Source organism: Tetrahymena thermophila (genome assembly GCF_000189635.1).
Source record: "Tetrahymena thermophila SB210 genomic scaffold scf_8254716, whole genome shotgun sequence".
NCBI lineage: Eukaryota > Ciliophora > Oligohymenophorea > Hymenostomatida > Tetrahymenidae > Tetrahymena > Tetrahymena thermophila.
This window is the reverse complement of record NW_002476481.1, coordinates 1,041,419-1,058,322: the sequence shown is the minus strand read 5'-3', so window position 1 is coordinate 1,058,322 and position 16,904 is coordinate 1,041,419. Positions and strand designations below refer to the sequence as shown.

Genomic DNA, 16,904 nt, shown 5'->3' with positions numbered 1-16,904 from the left:
AATATGTTATCTAGTAAATTTTAGCTAATAGTTTTTTAGAAATCGCATAATTTTTTGCTAGGAAATAAATAAATGGCTTTTTATATTCTTTTGATATTTTTAGTTATAGACTGATCATAAGATAAACAAAAAAATAAAAAATTTATTAAACAAAAAAGCTCATTATTAGATTTAATTAATTGTATTAAAGAAAAAATATTAGCTCAAACTAAGAATAAATTTTTTTATTCTAGCTTTAATTATAAAATCTAATTTGATACAAAGAAAACTCCAGCTATATTTTAATAAAAATAGCAATTGAAATTAATAAACTTAAATTTTTTGACTTTTGTATGAATTTCAATAAAATAAAGTTTTTTTCAATCTAAATATGATAATTTATTTTGTTTTTTTAATTATCTATGTGTCATTCATTTAACAATACAATTAGTTATTCTTACTTTCAAGCCTAAATTTTAACTGGTGAAATTCTAGACTTTTTTTTTGATATTAATAAGAATTGAACTAAAAAAATATTTTACAAAAAAATCTTTAAAATGAATTTTTATTTCAATATTTTGTAGATTTTATAAATATTTGAAAACAATTTAATTTTTTCTTTTTGTTAGGCGCTTTTAATTATTTTCTATGAGAAGCGCTCATAATTAAAATATTATAGCAATAAATAATCAAGAAATAATAAAAGTGTTTAATTTAAAAGATTTTTTTTGTTAGTTTTACTAAATGAAATTACATCATTAATTAAATTAGCATAATAAAAATAAATGAATATTTTGTAGAATGAGATAAAACTATTTTATCTTTATTTTTTATTTTTCTTTGAAGGCTGAATTATTATTATGAAAATTAGAGTTTGATATCTATATTTTTGCGTCTGCTAGATATAAAAATATTTTTTTAAAATAGATTATAATGTAGAAGGGTTTTAAAAATAAACTTTTATTTGAAAAAAACATGAAAAGCATCTCAAAAAAATGAAAGTGATCAGAAATACATTTTCCCTCCTCTTAGAATGAAAATTTGATAAATTCTATGTAAAATTAAAGGGATAGATATATTCAAAAAAAGAAAGATATGGAGGTAAAAGTTAACATCTATTAAATTTTAATAACAAATTGCGCGTAAAAGATAATTTATTCAAAAGAAAATAGTCATTTAATAATTCAAAAATTTATTGATTCAGAAAAAATAATAAATTATTAAAGCAAAAACAAGTAAATAGTTAAAAATAGCTGCCAATTAATTCATAAACTCAATCAAAATACAATTTAGCAAAACCCAATAAGTGAAAGAAAATGGTTACTCAATTAACAAAAAATGCTATTGATTCTCTAATAAATAGCACTAATCCTGATGAATAGTATGTTATTCAAGTTTTAAAAGCTCCTCAATCTGTTGCTGAAAATCTTTTCAAGTAATTTAATTGATTGATCGATTGAAAAAAACTAATTTTATTCATTTCTTTTTTTTGTTGACAAATAGGATTTGCATTTCTGATGGCTTTTGCAAATTCAAGAAAGGATATTTCGTTAGTGATGCTGCTACCAAATGCCAAGATTGTAATTAATTTTTCTTAATTTTTTGTGAAGAATTGTATATGGAAAAGTACTATCATTTTTAACTCTACTTTAATAATTTAATAGTGAAGGATCTCTGTATTATCAAATGCAAAAAATATATTGATGACTCAAACCACGATAAGGAAAGAATTATTATCTCTAACTACGAATTAATATATTCTAATATCTAAGAGCAAATTGGAAAACCAATCGAATACAAATAATACAAGTCAAGTGTAATAAAATATTTCTAAAGTTCTATATAATTTATTTTATTCTTTGCTACTTGATCAAAAATGCTCTTTAAAGGGAGTTTTCAAGATATGGCAAAAAAATAAAAATATGTTCTTGAAAATTAATAATTTTTAAATTAAATATAAAAGGGATTCTCTAATCCAGAAGGATCAACTGTAATTCCCTCATAATACTTGAGCAGAAACGCTTAAATACTTCAATAAAATTAAGTTTCTTAACCTAAGCAAATGGTAACTCCTCCAGTTAGCAACATAAATAAGCCTACTCCTGCTGTAAATAACACATTTGCTTAAAAACCAGCAGTTACAAACTAAAACATTTAAAGAGTAAACTAGAATCCATAACAAATGAACAAAACTGCACCTGTAAAGCAAAATAATAATAATAACAATAATAACAATGGCAACAACAAAAATAATTCTAGTTTGTAGATTTCTACTGATGGAGATGAGTAAAATTTGGAATACATTAGAAACTTATAGCCAAATGGTTAACCATAAACAATCAAAGTTAGAATCACCAAAAAGGGTGATTTGAAAAGCTTTAAGGAAAAGTAAGGAAAACTCTTTTCAATAGATGTTATTGATAAGTTTGGAGACGAATGTAGTATTTCTTTCTTCAACGAAATAGCTGAATAGTATGATGGCTTATTTAAAGTAGGTTAAGTTATAGTCTTGAAATAATTTTCAGTGAAAGTCAACAATAATCATCAATAGTAAATTAATTTATTTAAGTTTTAGCAATTACTATTACATAATATTTAATAAATAGCAATAAGGGAGATCACACTGTAACTGTCAATAAAGAGAGTAAAATATTGATATGTCAAGAAGATCCATCTATTCCTATGATCAAATTAAATAGATAATTCATTTAAGATATGTAGAATAAATAGAAAGGAGATTTAATCGATTTGATTGTTGTTGTAAAGGCAGACACAGAAGTTAAAACCATGATCTTAAAGAAAGATAATTAATAATAATCTAAAAGAGACATAATATCATTTGATGAATCTCTAATTGAAACAGAAATCACACTCTGGGGAGAAACTGCTAAAGACTATGATGCAAAGTAGGGAGATATCATTGTATTTAAAGATGCCAAAATAGGTGAATTTAAAGATAAAAAGTAAATTAATATCGGATATGGAACATAAATCTTCATGAATCCAGATGAATAACTCTTCCCATAGATCCATGATGTCAAAAAATGGTACCTAAGCTTAAATTCCGACTAATTAAGCACTATTCAAAAGGCATAAGGAAATGATACTGGTCCTAGAGAAGTAACTAGCTTTGAATCTTCTCTAAACATTTTGAAAGAAGAAATTAAAAACCTTTAAACTGACCCAGAAATGAAAATTTGGAAAGAAATTCGTGGTTAAATTATGTACATTAAAGATACTCCTCTTTATTATAATGCTTGTTTTAGTTGCAAAAAGAAAATCGCACGTAATAACGAAGTATGGACTTGCATAAATTGCAATAAAGATTTTAATGAAGTAATATTTTTTCTTATTCATCTTTAAAATTTTAGTTAATAAAATTAATTTTATTAAAATATAATTGAATTTATTTTAAATAATAATTTTATTAGCCTGACTCTAGATATATTCTCTCCCTCAATATAAGTGACTCTACAGATACTATTTGGGTAAGTGCATTCGATGAAGTAGGTCAAAAAATTCTTGGTAAATTTATTTTTTAAAAGTTAAACTAAGTTAATTTATTTTTATCATATTTAATTAACTTATTAATTAAACAGGTGTTAAGGGTGATGTATTTAGATATGCTGATGAAGATACAGAACACGGTACAGAAACAAAAAAGAAATTGCTTATGGCTGCCTAAAATAAGGAATATAGATTCCTGTTACTTACTAAATAAGAAAGAGACTAAAATGGCAACGCCAGAGATAAGACAGTTATTCATGCTATAAAAGACTTTTAACCTGCTTATGAGGCCAAAAAGATCATCAATTCTTTGGAGAAATTTATGGTGATTGAGGAAAACAATCCTTGATTATAATCACAAACTATATTTAAAATGAATGTTACTTAACCTTTACCAAATAAATCAAATAAATTCTAAACAAGTAAATAAATAAATAATTGAGCTCACTTAAAAAGAATAATTTGCATAAATGAAATAAAAACTTTAAAATTGCATCCACTATATAAATGTAAATCAATTCTATATAATATATTATATATTTGTAATATCATCATTTTTAGAAATACTTCACACTCTCTGATTACTCATTTTTCGTATTAAAATAATTTTACAACTATTTCTTAAATAAATTTTTTATTAATTTGGTTTTTAACTTCAGAACAAATATTATAATTTAAGGACTGTAATTTGATATCTGTTTAAGCTAAATTAATTTCATCCAATTAATTTAAATAGAAAATAATTTCTTCTTTATAGTATATTAAAATCTCTCACTTTATAAATTTCATCAAGCAGAATATTTAAATAAAAATTGCAACACTATATAAAATTAGTTTTAAATAATTAAAGTATTTTTTAATAGGTAAATATTTAGAATTAGTTGAAAAAAGGTACATTTAAGTTTGTTAACAAAAAACAAATATGAAAAAAATTAAATAAAATTGAGCTAATATTTATCGTAAGATAAGAAATAAGACTTTTGTCAATATAAATAAAAGAAAATCTAAAAAATATTTTATTAATAATATTAATGTTACGCTAGTTTTCAAAAACCTTAAAATTAAATTCAAATTAATATCATTTAAAGTAGTCATTATTAAAATAATTTTTTAGACTTATTTAAAATAAAATTATAAATAAATACTTTTACTTATCTTTTTAATTGTTAGTTATTATAAAAAATAAATTTAAATTATAGATTATTTAGAAATTATTTTCAGAAAAATTTTGATTTTGTTTGCAGAAAATTAAAAAATAAAATCTGATTTATTATTAAAGTTTTTTAATGCAAATGAAATAATAAAAGAACAAGTAGATTTTAGAATTTTAGGGTCTGTTCTAAAAAAATAATCATGCAATTTTTTCTTCGATTTGTAAAATTCTTTTTATTTTTTCTTATCTTATTTATCAATTTGTTTTGAAAATGAATCGAAAACAATTAAAATTTTAAATAATTAAATTAAATTAATATTTAAACTATTAACAAGTATAAAAGAAATTGTAGTCATCTATAGATTTTAGTGTTCAATAAATATTAAAATATGAATTAAAATTAAGGAGACGAAGATTAAGCTTAATTGCAGAAGCATCAAGAGGGATACGTTGACCATGCAGAGGTATTTTATTTAATTAAATGATTATTATCATTTATATATCTCTTCATTTAAATCAAGTTAAATTAATTTTTTTGTTATTAGCAACATTAAGAATAACAATCAGAAACGATTGATTAGCTGGAAAAGGAATAGGTTTAGATTCCAGACCACTATTCTGAATTGAATAATAATAAATAAGAAGAAGGTATGGAAGATTTTATTCAAAAAAGTGTAGTTGAAGAAGAAGAGGCTAAATAAGATTAATAAAATGAAGTGATAAAGCCATAATTTTAGTAAGTAAATTAAATAGAAAGAAGAACTATTACATTAGAAGACTAAGAACTTTAAGATATTAGTTAAATGGATTAAAGTTTAAGTAGCATGAACAATAATAGCGAAAGTTAGATTTAAGACTAGAATTAGTAAGTAAATATGTAGCAACAATAGCAAAATCAATAATAATAGCTTATAGACGAAGAAGAAGAAAACAACAACCCTTTAAATCCTGCTGAAGTATATGCCAGAATGATCGGTACTATGAATAATGAACCCTTTTTGCATGAAGAAACATTGATTGGAATAATAGAATTACTTCATTTAAATAGTACGGAAATGTTTGATGAAATAGATAGAAACTAGCCAAACTGGAAAGAATAAATTGAATAAGAATTGAAAAAGAGATTGGAGATTTACAACAAAAAAGTTGAGTTGATTTCTAGCATTTATCAATAAAGTATTCCAAATAACTCGATGCACAACATAGAAAAAATTATGTCTATAATAAAAAGTAAGGAAAAAGAAATATACATTTATAAAATAGATAAAAGTCTTCCTCTATGCTGTAAACATCATCACTAAAAAAATAATAACGAAGATAATAATCAATAAGATTAAGAGTAAAAGGAAAATGATTTTGATAGCAGGTAGGATTAATTTAATGGTATTAAATAAAATAATGAGGAATATATTGAATAAAGTAACTAATAAGACTAAGAAAATATCATTTGTTAAGACAAATTATGTGATGATTTTAATCACAATCATATTAAAGGCCAAAACGAAAACGGTGATGACGATTATACAAGAGAAATAAAGTAAGAATAATGTTAGGCTATTGAAAGCAATACAGATGGAAAAAGTGGCTCTAATGAAAATTTAGAAGAACTTTTGCAAAAAGAACAAGGTGAAAATCTAGATGAAGAGCAAGAATATGAAGTTATTGATGATAAAGACGATGATATTTCTGAAGAAAATTTAGAGAAATTGAAAAAAAAACTAGAGAGAAACGAAGCTATTCGTAAGAAATAGGAAGAATAAAAGTAAAGACTAATAGAAGAAAATTAAAGACTAAAAAGAGAGTATGAAGAAATGATTGAAAAAGATTAAAAGTTAAGAAGGGATTACCAAAATTAATTATAAGTCGAAAATCATCTAATGTAAAAACAGGCAACTCTTTAGGTATAATATTAACAATTATAGAACTTATAATAGCTTAACTAGAGTAATTTAAGTGATTCTTAATAGAATCAGAATTCAACATCAAATGAAAATGAGTAATTAGAATAAGATAACTAAAATAATGTTTAAAAAACTGAGATAATTGAAGAACCATCTGAAATATAATCTAGGAATCAGTCAGAAAACTAACCTGAATTGTAGACAAATCAAACTCAAAGTGAAGAATGCCACCATTCTCACCATCATCACAATTAACACAACAATCACCACCATAATCACCATCATAAAGACATAAATGAAGAAAATTAAAACCAGAATCACTAAGTAAATAACGAGTAAGAAGAAAATGTAAATCCTGCTTTTTAACACTCTGAAGACTACAATTAACATATTCTTCCATTTAAGATCCTTGGATAAAGTCTATCAATAAATCACATTCACTCTATTATGTCTATGTAATTTGTTGATTTACAAAGACTGAAATCACTAAATCCTGTTGAAAATTCAATAACTTTTGAAATGAATGACAATTACTTGATAAAAATAAAAAGTTGTGAACATATTAAATACGATAAGTCCTCTCTTTGTTCAAAAATCCCCCACTTTATCTTCAAGGAACATATTTTCCCTTTTCTTTCTTCTGTTGAATTGTTCAGAGTAAGAAGTGTCTCCCCTGAATGGCGTGAACTAGTTCGTGAAGTTTGGCACAAGACTTTCAAAAGAGATATGTAAGAACAGCTTCTTGCAACTGACCTTTGCAAAGAAATAGAAGCATAGTTTAAATTGATGCACATTAGGAACCCTTTCTTTTAGAAATTGAATTTACTAATCAGAGCAATGGTTGATGTCATAAACTGGGAGGAGTTTGAGAAAAAAAGTATAGAAAATAAACTTAGTTAAACTGAAAAGAAAATTGTAGTGTCTCTTTTAAGAATTATTGGGTATAACATCTTAGATTATGAAAATATTAACTAATTTGAAGAGGAAGAATATGACAAACACTAGGTTGATATTGCACTACATTTAAAAGACTTTTTAAATAATTCTATAAATCACAATGGAATGTCATCTCAAAGTTTGAAAAATATATTCAACAATTTCCTGGTTTAAGCAGATATATCTACTCCAATTGTTAGGAATTAAATCGATAAGAACTTTATTATTTTTATTCTTATTGCTAAGCAGTATTACCTATATTCTTTACTTAGAAATTATATTACTTCATCAAGCACCTATATGCAATTTGCCAAGAATAAACTTGACGCTTTGTCTAAGGATTGGCCTACTTCTAAGGGGTTTCTTGAAGGTGCCTACAGAATCCTCCTACTCAGAAATGTTTCCATAAAAAATGTAAATTTTATATATATAAATGATCAATATTTAAGCTTTTAAATAATAGGGTGAAATTGTCAATAATGATTCTGATGATGGAGAATAATTTAAGATTAATAGAAAAAATAAAAAAACTAAAAAATCAAAAAAGATGGATTTGGATAAAAAGAAGGAAGAAGTAAATGAGAATATTCAAGAGTAAATAAATTAATTTGAAAACTAAAACGAATAAGGCCATAGTAAAGTTCAAAACATAGTCTAAAATAACTCTGATTTAAAATAATAAAACTCAGAAGAAAATTCAAATGTTTAGAGCAATACTGAAATGACACAAGAATTAAATCAAAGAGAATAGTCTTAAATCTCTTAGAGCAATACTGAAATGACACAAAAATAAAATCAAAACGAATAGTCTTAAATTTCTGATTAAAAAAAAGACGATCAGTAGAATATAAATAATAAAGATGAGAAGGAAGTAAAAGAAAAAGATGATGAAAATGACGATGATGAGGAAGAGGAAGAGGATGAAGAAGATGGTGATTAAGAATAATCTTAAGCAGAATTAACTTAATTAATGAATTCTATTTTCAATCTCTAGTAAAAAGAAAATCAAGAACCTGATATAGTTATTAAGAGAAAGGCAGGTACTATGAAAATATTTTTGGATTAAGGAACAAAATTAGATATAATTTTAAATACAATCATCACTTATGGTATGTAAACAGCTCACAAATAAGTTGCATAAGAAGCTTGCAATTTAGTTTAAAACTCTAAAGTGACTTTAGAAAGATTAGAAAAAACATTCAATGAAAATTAATTACAGATTGATGAAATGAAGATAAAAAGCTAGCAGCTAGAGCAATCTCTCTTAGAAAAATAAGCTGAGTTGGAGAAGGTTTAGCTTTAAAACTAGTAACTCCACCAAGAATTCTAAAAAGACTCTTAAGAAATTTAATAATTACAAAATACAGTTAGAAGATAGGAGGACGAAATAGAAAATTACGAAAATTCATAAAGCACAGAAACATAAGATAAATAATAAGAAAATAATCAAAACATAGACAATTCTGAATAACATCAAAACTGATCTCATAAAAAACAAAAACAATACTCATATTAACTATTTTCTTTCAATTATTTTATTAATTAAAAGAATGAACTTAATTATGTTTTGTATTGAATAATTTATTTTATCATTTTATTTATTAGAATTGTTACTGTCATCTAACTAAAATTTATCAATTTATCAAATTAAATAAAAAAAAAATTATTTTTGATTATTTGATATTTTTGTATTTTTAAAAAGAATCAGTCAAAAGTAATTCCACTAAAAATTTTGATTTTTAAGATTAAAATATATGATGATTTAAAAAAATAATCTCCATGTATAAAATATTTTTAAAAAGATTGAACATTACTTACTAATTATAATATTTACAAAAAATATATATTAATTTTATTATTTGATTAATTTTAAATAGCTATCTTATTACTCTTTCTTTAGAAAATTTATATAATTATTAATTAATTAGGTAGATAGATAGTTAGTTAGTATTTGTTTATAATATTTAAAACAATGCTTCTTTTTTTTGCAAAATAACATAGCTTGCTTTTTTTTAAAAAAGCTGCTCTTTATTAATTTTGCATAGTTTTTTTTATTAATTATTAATTAAAGTTTATTTTCTTTTCACCTTAAACCAAGACTTGAAGGAGAAAGCTCATTAACTGTATCATTTTTAAATATATTCCAGAATCTGATCGTTTCATCTGCGGCTCCAGTTAAGATATTTTATCCACATGGGCTTTCCGCGAGATAGAGTACTCTTTAAGTGTGACCAGTCAAGGTTGCTAATTTTTTCATATTTGATTAGTTCCAAATTTGTATGTGGTTCAACGAATAACCGTGTGTTGAAATGATTTATCTGCTGTTTTTGGAGAATATTAAATTACAAACTTAAGAGCCTGTATCTATACATTCTATTTATTTTAATTGCTAAGTGTCATATATTCTAATACATCTGTCAGCTGTACCACCACCGAATGCGAGAATATTATGTTAATGTGGGGAAAAACCAATAGCCTTAACAGCTGCTTTACTTGATGAGATTTTAGCTAATTTTCCATTCATTTTCAAAGACCATAAAAATACTTTATTGTCATTTCCACCTGAAGCTAGAGTTTACTCATCAAAAGACCATCTCATTCCACAAATTTCCTATTTTAAAAGATTTAATTTTAGAAAAATAATTATATTTATTTTATTAATTATGTTACTTGTTCATGTCCTTTAAATACTATGGAATTAGAGCTTTTATCACGAATATCTGTTATGATAATGTTTTTATCACGAGAACCTGTAGCAATCAAGTTTCCATTCCAAGCTATTTAACCTACTCTCCCTGTGTGATTCTGCATAACTCTCAAAAACTTATTTTTAGTCAAATCGAATAAATAAACCTTTCCTTATCTGTCTCCTACTGAAATATGATCTGAAATTTAAGACCATCCTACAGAACAAACCATATTATAATAATCTGATTGCTATATTTAATCTTAACCACTTTACATCTTCAATAAATTATGATCAACATATTCTGGTATAGTGAATTATGTTTTAACGCTTTGATTAGCTCCTGAAAGAACATAAACGTAATTTTCAAGTCCGACAGAAACAAGATTGGAAGCACTCCAGTCCAAAAGATTTAAGTAGAAATCATTTTTTAGCGTTGGTGCTTCCAATATTTTGTAAGGACGAGGATTTATTTTGAGCTTAGGTGTTTCATCTCTCATGTACATGTTATTATCAGGCAAGTTAATAAGTGATTAATAAATAGAAGATTTTTTTGAAGAAGATGAGGAAGAAGAAGGTGGCATAAATGAAGAAAGAGAGGAGCTATTGTTTGATTACATATTTGAGGAAGAATTATTTTCACCGTATGAAAACAACTTTTTTAAAGGTTTAAATTGGCTTTATTTAGATGCGCTTTCTTAAGAATTGGCAAAGAGAGAGGTATCATCGGCAGGTGAACAATAGTTGTGGTTTATCACAGTGTTGTTTTCTAAGAAATGGGCATGCAGTAAATTATGGTAGAGCTGTCTATTTTATTCTTCCTTTATGTTATTATTTGAGTTTTACTAATTAGATTATAAGTTTTGCTAATGATTTGCTTAGTCAAGTTCCATTTATGAGTGAATTTAAAAAAGTTTGTATGTATCAGACTCAACTCTTGAAGGTATAAAGCGATCAAAATTACACTTTTTGTAGAACTTTTGTTTCTTATCTAAAGTTATGAAATCATTTTAAGAGTTTTAATTGAGGATATTTGTGCTGATTTCTCTTAAAAATTAATCAGATGTTGTGCTATTATTAGATTCACTCCTGAAAAGATTACTGCTACTTAATGCACTTAAACTTTGAGACATAGGGCTTTCATCCTCAGTTTTAGCCAAATCTATCAGATTAAGATTGCGGACAACATCTTTTAACTCAGATCTAGCTATTCCATTTCCAGTCATTTCTTGGGTTTCTTCCTCTTGCATTTCGGATTTTTCTGAGTGGATCTGGCGCTGTGATATACTAGAAGAAGCAGTCCATCCAGGTGAGAGCTCTATTTAAATAGCTGATTCAGTTTCTCTCTAATTTTGATGGGCTTTTCTCTCAAACATTTTGTCAGCAGTTTTACATGTTTAATTATGATTAGCTTATCTAAAAGAAGGTAACTAGTGTAATTTGGTTTAAGCATTTTAACTAGAGAAAGGTTAAACCACCATTTCGCTTTTATTATTAAAATGAAGAGAAATTAGCCCTTCCTTAACATATTAAGTTGAAGAGCTATTCTCCTTATTTGAGCTTAAGCTCTTTTTTTTATCGCTTTAGGAGTTATTAAAATAATTATGCTTGGCAGACGATTCCTGCGTAAAGTTTTAATTTTTATTCGAGGAAAAAAGTAGATTTTCGTCCATAGCACACAAAGGATATTGCTCGCTTTCAATAGTTTAAACTTAATTACTCATAGGAGTTTCTAAAAATAATATATTTGAGTGCAGATTTAAAAGGCAATTGCTTATATTAGATAAAATATTTAGTTTTCAATGATGGGTTTATAACACAAGTGTTTAGTTATGCGTGCTAATTTTTACTAAAAGAATGGCTAATATAGAGAGCTTTATTCAATTTATAAGTGCAATTTGCTATTGGGTATTTTATTAGGCCTAATTGGGAGTAGTAGAATTTGTTGTATATGAAGGTGCTTGTTAGATAGAGTTTTCTTGTTATTTGTTTGCTTTTTTAATTTATTAATTAATATTTATTGTATTTGTTAGTATTTTCTTTGGTATTATGGGAATATACAATTCAATACTTAATGAGTCAAACATATATATATAATTTAATGTAAGTGCAATTAATTTTTGCGCAATATTTCTTAACAAATAAATTCTTAGAAACAAATTTAATTAACACACCCAAATATTTAATAACCGCTCTTTTTCTGTTTATCATGCATGCTAATCTATTGCTTAATTCTTCATTCTATTAATTTCTTCTTTTCATACAATTACTTTTTAACAATAAATTTATTGGAAGATATAAACTGACTGAAAAAAATCAGCTAGCTTATAAAGCAAATTAATTGTTTATTTATTTTTTCTAATTAAATTTTTATTTTACCAAGGCCACTTACTTTTTAGCCAAGCAAGTTTCATATATCTTCAATAAATGTATCTTTCATAAATATTTAGTCAAATATTTTTATCAAATAAAATAAAACACCATTTTTTTTTTTACAATTTGAAACAAATTAATTGCTAACAAAAAGTAAAAATCATACTAAAATTTGAAACCTTTATTGAATTTAATTAAAATTATTTTTTCTGATGGTTAATATTTAAAATTTCATAGAATTTTTAATGTTTTATAATTAAAAAAATTCATGATTCAGTATAGTTTAATTTTGTAAATTTAAAATATATTCTAAATACCAAATAAAAGCTTAAGTATCTAATTCGATTTTTAGTCTATTATTAAAACCTTAATTAATAATTTTGTTTTGATTAGAAATATTGGTCTCTTTAAACTATTCTAGATAATTATTCAAATCAAATAAAAACAAATTAAATCTAAATGAATACTAAATGGATATTTATTTAAAATTATTTTTCAGAATTTGTACAAAGCAAAAAACTACAATTTTTAAAAAGATTAAAGTACTTAAAGAAATGATAATAAAAATATTTCTTTTGAAAAAGCATTTATTATAATAGAAATTTTATATTTTAGAATTATTTGTTTATTTTTTAGTTCATTTAATTATTTATTTAATTTTTTTATATGATAGATCCATTATTTTATGCTAAGGTAAATTTTGAATATTTGGAAATATTGTTCATAATAAGATTTATTTAATTATCATTTTTATTTATTTTTATCAGTTAGAGTTTTATTTGTTTAATGCCATATTTAAATTTAATTAAATATTTTTATCGTTAAAAAAATTATCTTTAAAAATTAGTAATTTTTTTAGTAAAAAATTAATAAAGAATATGAATATTTTAGTAATAATTTCACTTTTTTAATAGCGATAATAATGTAATCGAATAATCATATTGTAAAGCTTTCATTTTATATCAATAAATTTATATTATTGATTTTCTCTAAAAGTAAAATTCATGAGTTTATCACTCATTTATAAATTAATTACAAACAAATAATATTACTTTTCTTCATTTAAAAAAATGCTAAATAATCACGATTAATATATAAAAACAATTAATAAAGAATAGCTTATTTTATTTATAAATTGTAAAATTAAACATTTAATTATTTTGCTAGAAAAATCTCCATTAAAAAGATAAATTCTATCTAATCTGTCTTTTGAAAAGAGGCTAAACTGCTTCTATTGCTAATTATTTAGATGATTTTGCAAATTTTTAATTTTAGCTTTAATATTAAAGTGCAAATATGTAAATAATTTATAATTGAATTAATATTTAAAAATTTACTCTTATTACACTATAAATTATTTATAGAATATTTTTATTCATTAATAATTGAATATTAAGAAGTAATATAATTTTAAAAATAATTTATTTTCCTCTTTACATTTCTATCCTATAATCAAACTTTTAATATTTTAATTTATTTTACTTTCAAATTTTTATATACAATTTTTAAAAAAGTAGTTTTCAAAACAAAATAATCAAGATATTATTCATAATACATAAATAAATTAACCAAGTTTTATTTGTAATTTATGAGAAATTAAATAAAATAATTTATTAGATTTTAATATAAAAAAACTTAATAAATAAGGAGTAAAAATTTAATTTGGCTTTTTTCGATTGGTTTAAATTATTAAATCGAAGTTTTTAAAATACTTAGCTTTGGTTATTTTATTAAGAAATAAATAAGATATTTTCAACGTAAAATAATTTTTTATGCATAATGACTACATTTATTTCATATCAAATGATTTTTTTTAAAATAGTAAGTAAATAACATAAAATAATAAAAGATAAAAAATAATATGATTTGAAAAAAATCCATCACTCACTCAAAATAATCTTGAAGAGTCATTTGTTGGAAAGTGCAAAGTATTAGTATAATAATCAAATATATAAATCAATTTTGTAAAATTTAAAATTATTCATAAATTCTTTTCTTATTCTAATATATCTTTCTATATTTAAATAATCCTTTATGCCTATAACACAAGTAATTCTGTTTCTAAATGTTCGTCGATATATATTTCTGTGAGTCTATTATTTTCTTGTTTTACTTCTTTCAATCTCTCTCTCGTATTTTATATGTTTTGATCAAGATCTGTAATTTAGCCTATTGATGATTTTATTTATTGTTCTATTTTAGTTATACGACTCTACATTTCTTGAATACTTAAATTGTCTCCTTCATCTTTATTTCTTTTCTTCTTTTTTTCATATCCCGTTTCCTTGTCTACCATTTCAAACTTTTCATCATTTTAATTTTCTACTTTTGTTTTCCACAAACCCTTTTTTGCTGCAAAAAAATACTCTGTTTCACCAAGCTTGAGTGGAATATCTTAAATAGGAATATCTTTCAGATTTATACCAAAATCTGCCTCAATTTATTCCATATCAAGTTCCCCTTCCATTTTTTAAACAAATAAATAAATATCTTCACTAGCTTTTACTTTAAAATTTAAAAAATAATCTGTTGATGCTTTTTTTAAATTACTTACTCTATTTAATAAAAATATAATAATTACAAAATAAATCAAATCTGACCATTCCCACAAAAAATATTCTATCTTTTTATGTTTGAAAATATTTTCTTAGATTTAAATCAATTTATTATATCAATTAATAAAATAAAAATTCTGTATAAATACATATTCTTGAGTAAATTTTCAAAAATTCTTTATATAGCAATGAATGAATGAATTGTTTATCTAGTTTAATTAAATTAATTCATTAATATTGTTAAATTTAAAAAACAATTATTTATTTGATATAAAATCAATTTAGAAATTCAAAAAATCATAAGTAATTATTTTAATAATATAGATTTATGTAATTTTTACAAACATTAGTATTTTTATTGCTTGATCCATTAATATTTATTGAGAATTAATATGTAAATAAATATAAATCAAGTTAATCAAAAAACATTTAAATTAAAATATTAATATGATTTTGTCAATCCTAAATAGAATTTTGTTCGATAAGTATTAAAAATTTTCAAAATCCTTGTAGTTTTTAATTTAACAGATTGAATTTTCTCACTCAAATAATAAATCTTACTAATTGGTTTAGAGTTTTAAATTTAATTTCATATCCAAATTATTTTTATATTGTAAAAATTGAATATAAGTTAATTAGTCTTGAAATTTGATAAATAAAAAATATTTTTAAATTGATTAGATATTAAATATTCAATTTTTACCCTAAAAAGAATATACTATCGATCCTCATTAATTAATTTAACCTCCTTATTCTACTTTTCTCCAAAATGTTTTACTTTAAACAAATATTTTAATAACTAAACACAAAAAAATTTCATCACTCTGTAATAAGAAATTATGGAGATTAAATTATTATTAATTATTTTAATAATAGCATAAAGTAAATTGAAAAACTGCAAACAAAGTTATTCTAAAAATTTTAATATTATTTTCACTTCTTTATTTATCAAATATAATTATTAAATATTTAGCTAATATAATTGTTTCTGAAATTAACTTGATAATATTATCTACTAAATTTAATAATTACAATAAAATTTATAATAAAAAATTAATCTAAAATATTAGAAGAACTTTTAATTATTTTTTATCTTAAAGTATCTATCTATCTAATTTTTGTAATTTAATAATATATTTAATATTGATTTTTTACCAATATAAGTAATCTTAAGAAATAAGATATGATTGTTTTAAATATTGAAGATTAGGTAAAGGGATTTGGAGGAGATTATATTGATTTTACTCATTTTTAAGGTGATTTAAAAATCCTATAAGATGGTAAGTATAACCAAGGCGTCTAAATTAACATCACTGCAAGCAGGTTAATGTAAAGCGTAAACGAGGGTTTGAAATTTCTATGTGATGGGTTGAGGTCTAATGGATTTAAGAGCATAAAACATTTGCAAATTAGTATTTACTCAAATATTAACAATAATATAAACTCATTTTATGATCTTGGCTGCTCCATAAATTAGCTTTAAAATTTAGTTTAACTAAATATTGTTTTATAGTACTATACTCCTTCAAAAGATCGAATTATTGATTTATTACTTTGCATTTTAGGAAACAAAATATTAATAGACTTTACATTAGTAGTAAAATATAATGAAAATTATAGTTATAAGCATATTTATGATCATAAAAATTAAATATTAAAAATCTTTACAAATGATATCATTAGTGAAATTTAAAATCCAATACTTTAATTTCTTGGCAGTGATTCTAATTTAAAATAAATAATGTTTAATTCGTGCTAAACATATTCTTTTGAAAACTGTAAAATTATTAACAAATCCATAGCTCTTTAGAATT

The 16,904-nt window shown here is 23.1% G+C and overlaps 4 protein-coding genes across 4 annotated transcripts; 2 read left to right on the top strand and 2 right to left on the bottom strand. All coding sequences in view use genetic code 6, as the record gives it.

Moving 5' to 3' along the window:
• Positions 1–1,295: 1,295 nt before the first annotated feature.
• On the top strand, positions 1,296–3,815 carry TTHERM_00106890 (replication protein complex A largest subunit; the record flags this gene model as incomplete). The annotated part of the gene is made up of 6 exons (XM_001012333.3): positions 1,296–1,414; positions 1,483–1,559; positions 1,644–1,795; positions 1,943–2,529; positions 2,586–3,315; positions 3,411–3,815. The coding sequence occupies 6 exons, from the start codon at positions 1,296–1,298 to the stop codon at positions 3,813–3,815; spliced, it is 2,070 nt and encodes a 689-aa protein (XP_001012333.3).
• Positions 3,816–4,947: 1,132 nt separating this feature from the next.
• TTHERM_00106880 (hypothetical protein) lies at positions 4,948–8,959 on the top strand (the record flags this gene model as incomplete). Its single annotated transcript, XM_001012332.3, has 3 exons — positions 4,948–5,103; positions 5,185–7,890; positions 7,940–8,959. Exons 1-3 carry the CDS (start codon positions 5,029–5,031, stop codon positions 8,957–8,959), a joined length of 3,801 nt encoding a protein of 1,266 aa, XP_001012332.2. The 5' UTR covers positions 4,948–5,028.
• Positions 8,960–9,559: 600 nt separating this feature from the next.
• Positions 9,560–11,886, bottom strand: TTHERM_00106870 (anaphase-promoting complex protein; the record flags this gene model as incomplete). The annotated part of the gene is made up of 2 exons (XM_001012331.1): positions 9,560–10,087; positions 10,147–11,886. 2 exons carry the CDS (start codon positions 11,884–11,886, stop codon positions 9,560–9,562), a joined length of 2,268 nt encoding a protein of 755 aa, XP_001012331.1.
• Positions 11,887–14,516: 2,630 nt separating this feature from the next.
• Positions 14,517–15,002, bottom strand: TTHERM_00106860 (hypothetical protein; the record flags this gene model as incomplete). The annotated part of the gene is made up of 1 exon (XM_001012330.1): positions 14,517–15,002. The coding sequence occupies one exon, from the start codon at positions 15,000–15,002 to the stop codon at positions 14,517–14,519; it is 486 nt and encodes a 161-aa protein (XP_001012330.1).
• Positions 15,003–16,904: the final 1,902 nt, after the last annotated feature.